The sequence below is a fragment of the Sciurus vulgaris genome (assembly GCF_902686455.1).
Source record: "Sciurus vulgaris genome assembly, chromosome: 10".
Lineage (NCBI taxonomy): Eukaryota > Metazoa > Chordata > Mammalia > Rodentia > Sciuridae > Sciurus > Sciurus vulgaris.
Window position 1 is genome coordinate 10091339 of NC_136470.1, and position 11605 is coordinate 10102943.

The window sequence follows — 11605 nt, forward strand, 5'->3', positions numbered from 1 at the left end:
GTACCATAATGTAATTAACCATTTTCCTTAGACATTTAGATTCTAGTTATTGTAAGTAAAACTACAAAGAATCTTTGCATGAAGCTTTTCTATAGTTCTAAAATTTTCTTTTCTAAAATCCTGTCCATAAAATAGTTTTGCCAGAGTACAAAGACATGTCCAGGGCTATGTGCATTTTAGAACTTTCCCAAGAGGCCTCGCGGGCTTATATTCCCACCCACGTGGGAAGACTGCCAGATCTGCCTTGTCGGCAGCAGGTAGTGTCCCAGAGTGCCATACAGGAGGACCCCTCCAATTGGAGAGCCCCGACTGCCCTCCTCCCCAGGAGAACGCCCAGGAGGAGGTCCGGGGACAAGTGACTCGCTGAGGAAGACCTTGAGGCAGTGACCTGAGACTGTCTTCCAGCTCTAAGGTCAGAAATCTGCCTCTGCTACCAGCTTGCAGACCGTGAGCCAGGACCTTATTCCCCAGCGCGGCACCGAGTGTCCCTTGGAGACTGTCCCTTCTCACTCTGGCCTGTCAAACTGGCGGGCAGCTCCTGTGAAATTACCAGGAGCACACCTGCGCTTCAGCGCGGTTTGCCCCTTTGCTGACATAAGGGCTGTTCCCACCGCCCCAGGATTTTGGAGTGTGGTGCCAAAGTCTGGGCACCTCCAGCAACTGACTGTGGCGCTCAGCTCAGGACCAGGCACCCAGTAAGTAGGTGCTCAACGGATGTTTGCGGAATAGGTTCGAAGCCACAACTGGGGTGCGGGATAAAGCTAGAAGGAGTCTGGTGGGGTTCCGAGCAAGCTTTAAAGTGATTCTGTTTGGAGGCGCTTAAGAGGTGTTTTTCCAGTCGCGCAGCTGGTGGTGTGTGGCTGGGGTCGTCCAGAGAGCATTTTTCTTGGCTGTGGCGGCTTCGTCCCTGCTAAGCCCAAATCCCACCGTAAGGTAGATTTTTCGGTCTGTCTGTCTGTCTCTGGATCCTGCAGACCTTCTGCCAGCCCTAAGCCTACCCGGTGCGATCCAAAGCGCTTCCCAGCGCACCACTACATTGGCCTGGAGTGCAGGGTGCGGAAAGCAGGCAGGGATGTGCCAGGGCCGGTCTGGGTTCGCCCGGGGACTCCCGAAGTCTGCGGGGCGGAGCGCGCTGGGCGTCCTGCGGCTCCCGGAGGCCCCGCCCGCCCGCCGCGCTGGCCCTACAGGGAGCCGCCTCCGGGCTCGCCAGTCCCTGGCCCCGGCACCCGGCCCGCGCGGACTCCGCTCCACGCCCAGCTCTCTGGCGCCTCAGACCCCGGTAAGTCAGGGTTTCTTGCCTCCAGGCACTTGGCTCCGTGCTCGGATGCCCTAGTGGGGACTCCGGCGGGCTCCCTGACCGTGTCTCAGTCTCGGGGCGCACAGAGGGTGCCCCAGGCGGGAGGCGCCCTGAACTCTGCAGTGGGAAATTCGATGCACGGTTCAGCCTCTCGCTCCCTGTCTCTCTCTCCGCCTGTCTTCACTTACTTATAAAACAAAGGCATAGGGAAACATCTCACCACCATAGAGCAACAAACATTTTTCCATAATTATGAAGTTATAGGCATTCTTGTAGAAAATTTGGAAAATACCTAAAAGCATCAAAAGAAAATTAAAACCACCCACCATCCCAATCCTCAGTTTGTTTCAAAGAGAGACCTCCAGCTCAGCAATACTTGAATACATAACGGCCTCAAAGGGAGAAACTTTTTAATTTACTTTATTTACTTATTGAATTGGGAAAGTTCTTGGGTCTTGGCCTCTCTTGGTGGAAAGGGCATGGGACCTAGAGAAGAGTACTGATATCTACTGACCTTGACTGTTGTCTGGGGAGAACTGAGAACTTTTAGAAGAAAGCTGCCGGATCCATGCCCTCCAGGTTTTTCAGATTGCTGCTTGTGAGTTGATAGCTCACTTGAGTCCACATTTAGATTAAGAGCTCCCGGCTCCATTGAGGAAGACCCTGTAGTTAGCTGTAGCTGTCATTTATGGTCAGGGTGATGGGGGAACTTTGCAGAGTTCACACGTGGTGGTGAGATGAGTAAGTTCCTCAGCAGCTGTGACTCAGGGTCAAAGCCTTCTTTCTGCCTTCTCTGCTGTGTTTGGTGCTGTCTGTCCCTCAGCTGAGCTGAGGTCTGCCTGAGAAAGGCCTTTGTGCTTCCCCAGAAGACAGTCTTGAGATCAGAGTCATGACTTGCCTATGACAGGTGCTCAGAAAGGGAATCCTTCTGAAAATAAGGTGCACTTTGAAGACCTCAGAGGGACTCACTGATGTCGCTTTAAGTTTCTGAGGATGAGACAGTTCCTTCAGGGTCCTCGTGGGAGTTGAAAGGAACACTTTAAGCATTCAGGCATGCCTGCATTTGATGAATGGTTATTGCGCCCCACCATATGCCAGACTCTCTCTAGTCACTGGGGAGAAAACAAGGAACAAGGCCTGCAAAGATCCTTGTCCTCAAAAGCTTTTATTTTCAATGAAGACTTGAGAAGATAAGGCTGAGACATTAAGGTTCTTTCATATCTTTCAAAAAAAAGCTTGTATTTGGATGGGAAAGACAAACATCAAACAGTGGACATAAACATTAAGAAACCTGTATCAATACAGCAGGTGATAAATACTATGGAAAAAAAGAATAGGAAAATAGGGTACAAGTAACTGGGGGGGCGGCGTTGAAAATTATATTGTTACCAATTCTGACTGCCTCAGTCATTTTTAGGAATAAGGTGAATCGCAGATACATATGTGACTATGTACATGATATGAATTTTAATATGCAAAATAATAATATAAAGAAACAAATTTTTCACACGCAAAGCATACTGCATTGTGAGTTTTCCTGTGATTATCCTACAGTCTATTTCCAGAGGGTAGTGTACTTTACCAGTAATTCACCCCCTCATTCCCACTGTAGTGGTATTGAATCTAGTACTTGTGTTCCCATTTAACTCAGCAAACCCTTATTGAAATATTCTGGGTGCTGGAGTGGGAGGCATAGGTGAACAAGGTAGTCTGATCTTCAAGCGCCCTGAAGGAAATGCCCAAGCACATCTATAAATTATTCCATTACAAGTTAGAATGTGATCAGTGTAGTGGGAAAAATAGAGACCAGGCTCTCTGAGGGGTCAAAGCGGGGAGGGAAGTCTAACTGGGTTCATACATAGTTTGGCTCAGGAGAGGCTTTCAAAGGACAAGCAGAATTCTAACAAGCAGATGTGGTGGGCCAAAGAAAGATGTAAGAACATGGTGGAATTTTTTTATGCTGCACAAGGTCCGCCATATGTAATCAGGGTGGATGTCATTATCCCCAGTTTTCAAAGGAGGAATGTGGGGCTCCTTAGATTATTACTTTATCTGAAGATGAGATTTCTGTCTGTCCTCTTTATAAGTGATTTTAGCTATCATCCATTCTCTATCTGTACTTTTTACTCTCTTCCCATGTGGAGGCTGACTGGGTCCCTCTCACTGGTGCCCTGCCTGAACTTCCTGGGTGTTTCTTGTATTTCCATTCCTTACACCCCAAGCTCCCTGTCTATCACCCAGGAAGAAGTCTGGGGGGCACCTGGTAATAGGAATAGACTCAAGGCCCACAGACCACGTCCAGCCAGATGGTGGCAGAAAACACCTTTCCAATCTATAAGGACACTCTGGTTCTGTGCCTCTGAACGGTTCACTCCTAATTCTTCGAGAGACCCTGGCCGCCTTAGAGACCCTCCGACTCCAGGGAGAAGGGAAGGAAGATGGAAGACAAAGACAGTAGTCACTATCTAGAAGACTTGGTGGCCCTGGTTATCTTCTTTCCTGCTAGAAGAGAAATACAGTATGTTTCCAGAATTCAAACATAGGTTGTGATAAACACAAAAACAATGAACAGCTACTTCCAAGGAAAATGGACTCCAGATTCTTGACTCAGATAAGATCATATTCACACAAATTAGGCTTATCCATAATTGCTTTTTACCCTCATTCTTTTTCCTCCATCCAAGGCCAAATGATTTCAAACTGGGTCTCTTGAGTCCTGCTTAAGGACTGCTCTTTCGAGGAAATGCTTCAGAAATGCCATTCTCAACCACAGGAATGCTGCTCCTATTCCACCCAGATAAGGAGGCACTTAGGGAGGACTGTGCGCTCCATCCAGGGCTGAGCAGGGCAGGAAACTGGATCCCTGGGTTCCCTCTGACTCTGACAGCCAGGTCTCCCCTGCCTGCCCACAGAATTTAGCCCTCCTGGAAGAAAGCTTGGAGTCAGCCATGAAAGCCCCGCCCAGGCAGTACATGCTATAAAAAGGAGGACAGTTGCCAGTTCTGTTCTGGAAGCTTCTAGGCTGTTATCAGTACTGATAGGTGACTGAGACAGAGCGTGTGGGAGAAATGAGTGCATGTAGGTGATGTATGCTGGAAACAGCAAGGCAACGCCCCCTGCCCCCTTCAGCCCTGAGTGCCCACTTGGGCTCCATTGCAGCTAGCTAGTTCAGTGTAACTGCCCAGAACCCTGTGTCCCGACTGATCTCCAGCAGGCCAACAGCTCTGGGTCCATAGTTTTAAGGAAAAGAACAATAACAACAAAAGTGCACTAACTTGATTGGAGCTGTGTCCATGCCTCAGATCTAGGCAGATGCAGAAGCCTGTAGAAATGCCCCTCTTTCTGGACCAACAAGACCCAGTTTCAGAATGTTCAGCACAGGCTGAGCATCAAACTGGATTTGCACGGAGCTGGACATCCCTGGTTCCTGTTGCTACTGCCTCCACAGCCTCTTACTCACTGTGCAAGTTATTCAAGCCGTGGTTCTCTCTAGGGTTTAGGGCTGGGGTGTGGAGGAGGCATGGGCATGGGGGACAAGTTCAAGTGGCATATTTAGGTAGGAAGGCAATCTTCATTTGTGAGATCAAGTTTTACCTGACAGAGTCACTGATTTCTTAGTTACTTTGAGCCCAACTAATCTGTCCCTTTTGTACAAGGGTTTAGGGACTCCTTTTTCTATACAAATAAAATGTGAATTGAGACCTAAAATCTTAAATTTCACATTTTTGACAGGAGAGATGACCGAGCAAGCCCTCTCCCCTCTATGGAGCCCTGTCTTGTAAGATGGTTGGATTAGTCACTCTCCAAATTAATCTGAGTGCCACAGTCTGATGTTGGGGTCACAGCTTTGACATAATGAGAATAAACTTAGAGAATCAGACATAAGCTCCCTAATGGCATGCAGATTGGCCTCTGTGTCATTTACACCATGCTGACTGTTAAGATAATATTGCCCAGCTCATTTGAAGATGCATTATACAAAATATCTCAGTGACCCAGCCGCAGGCTTTGGGGGTACAGAGGGCATTTGGGGGTACAGAGGGGGTAGCGAAAGCAATGTGATAAATGCATAAAAAAGAAAACAGTTTATTTTTTTTAATTGCAGAGTTGTTATCTGAAAAGCAGTTAGTTTCTGGTCTGGCAAAAACCTCTGACAGGTTAATAATAATTTAAGGTGCTGGTGTGCATTAGGGTGGAGACAGGTAGCGATACAGTGAAGGCCAGAATTTCTCTCAGGAAACTTCAGACATCAAAGGTTTGCAAGAATAAGAAAGATCTGGAAAACAAATGAGATTCAAAAATTAGGCTGTAAAATCATGTTTTATATTCTTAGAAAATTCTTCCAGCTACACAAAGGACTGATTGGTCAATTTTCTCAGGTGTCACACCACAGCCTGGAGGTCCCCAACTTGGTTGCAAATGGAGGGACGTTGGTCTGTTTTGTGTGTTGTAACAAGAATACCTGAGACTGAGTATAAAGAATATAAAGAATAGAGTATAAAGAATAGAGGTTTGTTTCTTACAGTTTGGAAAGTTGGAAGTCCAAGGTCAAGGGATTCATATTTGGCAAAGAACCTTTTTTCTGTCACCCTGGTGGGAGGCAGAAGGGAAGTGGGGCATGAGAAAGACAGGAGGAGTCATGGGGAGAGAGAGGGTCCTAAACTCATTCTTTTATTAGAAAACTGCTCCCAAGATAATGGCATGAATCCATTTGAATTGATCACTTCTTAAAGATCCCACCTCTAACACTGTTACCTTAGGAATTAATTGTCCAACTCATGAACTTCGAGAGACACGTTCAAACCATAGCAGAATAAATTAAAAAGTCCCACTGCCAGGCAGGAACCCAGATGGACTACATTCAAATCTCTGGAGGTGGGATCCACCTCCAGAAAAAGAGGCAGCACTCTTTTTAAAGAACTCCCCAGGAGATTCCAGTAGAATACCAAGCATGGTCTCCTGACCAGCAACATCCCCACCGCTTGTGAACAAGTTTGAAATGCAGATTCTCAGGTTCTGCGAGGGACCTACTGACACTCTGGACTTGGAGGAGCCCAGCAATCTGCCTTTTAACTCAAACTTCTAAAGCATACCCAAGCTTTACCTGCTACCTTAGAATAAGGCTGAGGTCTGGGAGGTTTCCAAAGCAGATGTTTCTGGTTGCTTCCTTGGATCATAGAAAATTCCATTTGGTTTTAAGTAACAGGTCTTCTCAGTAAACCCATCAGTATGCATTAAATACAGAAGTTACTCTTAAGTTAATTTGCTGTGTGGAGTTATTGGTTCTAAACCAATGAACATTTGGACTCCTAGCGTTGCCTGCCACAGACTACTCCACATGGTCGTTAAGCTATAAGAAGCCCCTAATAGTAATTGGTAGCAGAATTATTTGCCAGTTGTGGTCACTGTGGGTTTTTTTGGAAATAGCATTATATCATCAGTTCAAGGCCTGCTCTTTTCTGGAGTAGGGTTCTATGCAGTGACTCCAAGTCATTTAAGAAGAAATTGTTGAGCACTGGATTTGGATCTATTATCAAATGAGAGACAAAGTCAACTTTGTGTAAGAATTGGGCTCTGGGTCTCTCCTGAGCCCACACAGCTGTACTACCCCTAATAGCCCCTGTGCACAAACTCAGAAGCCTAGCAGTCAGGAATCCACAAGTCGTGGTCACTTCTCATTCAAGACCAGTCTCTCCACAAGTAAGGAAGAGAGCAACAGTGGTCAGCGCTGGGGAAGCCTAGCATCAAACACCAAAGGCCCAAATCTGTAGGCCACCATTTCTTAATGAGATGGAAAAACAAATAATCTCATACTGGGGACCACAAAGTGTCACTTTCTGTGCCCAGTACAGGGTCATCACTCCATATCAATGATCCAGTACCTACAGATATCTGTGAGGTTTCCTCCTCTTTTACTAAGGGGGAAAGACGCACCTGAGGAGGACGGAGGAACCTGTCCAGGGTCCTGTGACTGGGAGGTAGCAGGGCCAGGATCCAAACCTGGGGATAGAGATGCCATCCCAAAGTCTGAACTCTTTCTGCTGCACTGTACATTCTCTCAAGGTGGGAGATCATTTCTGTTCTTGAAAAGGGAGTTAGCTAATGCTCTGAAGCCGGCTTATTGGTGTCTATTAGAGTAAGCGGGTTTTCAAGAATCGGGCCCCACTCAGGAAAAGGTGTTAGGTTCCAGTGGCATCTACTCAGCAGATGTTCCTGGTCAGCTCTTGTGTTGCTATGTGCAGGTATCAAGCTAAGTATCTGGCAGGGGCCTACAAAGCCTGTCAGCAAGGAGCCGACATCAGAGGAGGCTTCAGGAAGGAGAGCTGAATTGGAAAGCATGATGGGCACCGTTTGGACGTGCGCAGGGTCCAGTCCAGGGAGGCACCAGGGGTCAGGAGTGTAGGGTCCGGGCGCCTTATCAATGGTGGCGCTGGAGAGCAAGGTAGGGACCCTGGAATTTAAGGTGTCTAGCCACACTAATGAGGGGGCATTTCACTTGAAGGTGGACAGCCCAGGAGGGCCTTCAACCTGGGCACTGGCATGATGAGATTTGCCTTGAGGGTGACTCACATTTGGGGATCAATGACATTACCATTCAGCTCACTGAGGCAGGGTGGGGGTGTGGGGTTTGAGCAGTCTGGGGCCAGCCACAGGGAAGTCTCCCAGGTGGATCATTGGGGATGTGACTCTTACCTAGAAGGGAGACCATGGTCACGGTCAGGTGAGTTAACCATGAAGAAGAGGGTGTGACCCTCCAGGGAGAGAGTTAGGTGAGAAGAGAAGAGAAGCAACAGTGCATCCACAGTTCAGGGATGGGTAGAGGAAGAGGGGCCTTGCAAAGGTCCGAAATGTCTTCATCTGGTGCTGCTTCAGTGCACACTGTAAATTAAGCCAATTCTATGAAAGCACAGCTCTGGGTCTACTCTGGAGAAGAGCCGGGCTTCTGAGGCTGACAGTTGTCCTGGGCGTATTGATGTGCAGCGTCACGGTCCTAGCTGGGAAAGGCTGAGCTGCCCAGTTGTCTGTTGGACCTTCTCTCTCCTTAGCAATTCTAGCCAGAAACTGTGTTCCAAACTTTCCGTCACCTCTGGTTGCAACAGTCACTCAGGGTGCCGGAAAGGATGTCCTACACAGCTGCTTTGAGCTGCTTTTCTGACTTGGCCCGAGGGCCTTTGTTTCCCAGTACAGGGTGGAAGTAGAGGATGGCATCTGCCCAGAATCCCCTCCCCCAAAATGAATAAAAACTGTTCTAGCTTACAGTGATCACAAGTTCTCCTAGACGGAGTTCTTAAGAGCATGTGAAATTTCTGACAATCTCACAGCTACTTGATCTGTTACGGGTTTTCATGGAGAGTGACATCAAGATTAAAGTCACATTCTACATGGCCATGCCCAGCCATCCAGTGGAGGAGAGTGGGCAGAGAAGGGCAGACAGCACAGGCTGCTCCACTGGCCTCTTAGAGGGGAGCTTCAGTGGACTCCGGCTGCTACTCCAAATGCTGCCATGGTATGGGGTAGGGTTTCCATTCAAAGGAACGAGGCTGCCCCTAGAGAGACGCCCATGGTACAGAAGACCACTCTGGTCTGTTTCCTTTTGCTAGAACTACATACTGAGTAATGTCTAAAGAATAGAGTTTTATTTAGCTCATGATTCTGGAGGCTGGGAAGGTTCTGGTGCCAGCGTGAGCTCAGCATGTGGTGAGGGCCTTGTGTTGCACCATAAGATGGCGGAGGCATCCTGTGGCCAGACAGAGCGAGCCTGCCAGAGAGGGACCCTCGATCCACGAATGAGTTCTGGACTCTACCCCCATGTCACTCACCTCCCAAACATCCTACCTCTCAACACTGTAGCAGCGGGGAGCAGGTTTCCAAAGGAGGAACTCGGCGGGCCACTTCAGTCCACAGCAGCCACCCATTGCTCACTGCTTCCCAGGGCGCCATGACAGCACCTCAGTCTGACAAGTCATTCAAGCCTCTGAGAACTAATTGCATAAAACGTCATTTTTTTTTTCAGGCCCAGAGGAGGACAAGGGTGAGGATTTTTTTTTTTTTTTTTAATGGGGTTAGTGGTCCATCTCTGGGGGATGGGGCAGAGCAAAGCAGTGCGTATTCACAGGGCCTGTGCAACAGCTGAATTTAAGGGAACAGACACACACAGCAGCGTGAGGGTGCTATGCAACACAGGGGTTGGGCTGAGATTGTGGCTCAGTGGTGGAGCGAGGCCCTGGGTTCGATTCTAAGCACCACATAAAAATAAAAAATAAAATAAAGGTATTGTGTTCCTCTAAAACTAAAACATATTAAAAAGAAAACACAGAAGTCCTTTTTTCAGGAGAGATACCCAGTGAGATATGGAACCCAACACTATTTATGCAACTAAAATGCACACACATAAGGATACAGTGATCTGCAACAATATGTCCTAATGGAACCCCTTTCCAGTGTTCACCTGTGTGGGGGATGATGAGTGGAAACAGAGGGAATTGATTTATTAACTGATCCATCAACAGAAGGCATTGTGCACAAGGGGGCACATGCCATGGACTGAGGAGTATCTCCCCTCTCTCATGGGGATTTTAGAGAATCATGTGCCCGTCCAGGGGCGCATGTACGTGGGTGTGACCAACGTATCTTTGACGTCAGGTTGCCTCTTTCTTGTAGGAAGTTTGCCTGGGAAGTTCTCTGTCCAGCAGTGCGACCTGGAAGCCCAGATGATCCTGTCGAACTCCACGGCGGTGATACCCTATCTGACCACGCTGTGGCGGGAGCTAGTTCAACAGGGCACCAACGTGTCCAGCCTGGTCCGCAGGTCTCCCGTCCGGGACGACAGCCAGCTGGCGGCGCTCTACATCCTCATGGTGCTGGGCTTCTTCGGCTTCTTCACCCTGGGCATCATGCTGAGCTACATCCGCTCCAAGAAACTGGAGCACTCACACGACCCCTTCAACGTGTACATCGAGTCGGACGTGTGGCAGGAGAAGGGCAAGGCCTTGTTCCAGGCCCGCGTTCTGGAGAGCTGCAGGGCATGTCACGTCATTGAGAACCAGCAGGCCGTGGAACAGCCCAGCACACACCTGCCTGGGGCGCGGCCTTCTGCGTGAGCCCCACAGCCCAGTTACAGCAGGACTTGCCCCCACGACAACCTGCGTTTCCTCATATTCTTTCTTGTCTGGGTGCCATTGGATATCTTTCGCTCTTTTAGAGGTGCAGGGTGGATTAACGACTCTTTCTAAAATCGAAATAGACCATCCTTTATTCCCCAGCATCCCTGCTGGCTTGTCAAATCCTGCGCAATCCCTGACACTGCGGACTTTCCCACACGCCCCCCACTGCCAGCAAGGTCACACGACAGTCTGGCTAGGGGAAGGGGAGGTGAGGCATGCAGTTTCCGAGTAATCCTTGGGAAGAAAGACAGGCCCTCCACCGTCCTTGTCCCCCTTCTCAGTGACTGGGACTTGGACAGGTGATGAGCAGCTGTCAGAGGGCAGAGTAAGGGTCTGGGGCCTTGGCCCGGCCATGAAGCAGGAGTTCCCCAGCCTCCTGCACCACCCACCAAATCAGGGTTCGCTGCACAGAACTTCGCTCCTCCTCAAGCCAGCGTGGCGTTGATCCCTGTTGAAGCTGCAGAGTCAATGTTCCTCCTAATGCCCCACTACTCTGCTTCCATCTGCTCCTGTCGCTGCTGTGCTCTGTCCTCCTCCCGCCCTCCCACCACCTCTCTCCCTACTAACATCCACCTGCCCTTCAAGTGGCCCTCCCCCAAACAGACGGCATACATCCTCAGAGGCACAGACACACCTTTCCCCCCCACACGTCTCAGTCTAGGAGGACCCTCTTCCTGTAGGACCGATATAGAGGAGGACAAAAGCCCCTTTCAGAATATACACCACGGGAAGGGTGCTCAGTTACATCAGATGGATGGAGAGGTGTCCCCACCCCGAGGAGCCCCCAGGGAGGAGTGGGCATGGGCACTGCCACACGTGGGGCCGAGGTGGCAGGATCATTGGGGATGAACTGGCTGTTTTGTGGCCTCCCCAAAGATATGCTGACGTCCTAACCCTGGTACCTGTGAAGGTGACCTTTGGGAAGATGAGGTCACTGGAGGGGCCCTAATCCAATAGGACTGGTATTTTTAAGAAGAGGGAAATTCGGACAGATGCAGGGAGAGTGCCATGGGGTGACAGTGACAGAGTGGACCCCTGCAGCTGAAAGCCAAGGACCCCCAAGGATTGATGGCCCTGACAAAAGCTGGGGAGGGGCAAGGAAGACCCCTCCCTCCAGGCTTCCGTGGAAGCAAGGCCCCGCCCG

General features: G+C 49.3%; 1 protein-coding gene across 2 annotated transcripts; it reads left to right on the top strand.

Annotated features, from left to right (window-relative positions):
• The first annotated feature begins 457 nt into the window (after window positions 1-457).
• KCNE1 (potassium voltage-gated channel subfamily E regulatory subunit 1) lies at window positions 458-11030 on the top strand. 2 transcript variants are annotated; one of them, XM_079154944.1, is made up of 2 exons: window positions 458-695; window positions 9959-11030. In XM_079154944.1, exon 2 carries the CDS (start codon window positions 10009-10011, stop codon window positions 10396-10398), a length of 390 nt encoding a protein of 129 aa, XP_079011070.1. In that variant the 5' UTR covers window positions 458-695; window positions 9959-10008; the 3' UTR covers window positions 10399-11030. The 2 variants fall into 2 exon arrangements, with proteins under 2 accessions (XP_079011070.1, XP_079011071.1); XM_079154945.1 differs by lacking the exon at window positions 458-695 and adding an exon at window positions 1180-1279.
• The last annotated feature ends 575 nt before the right edge of the window (window positions 11031-11605 follow it).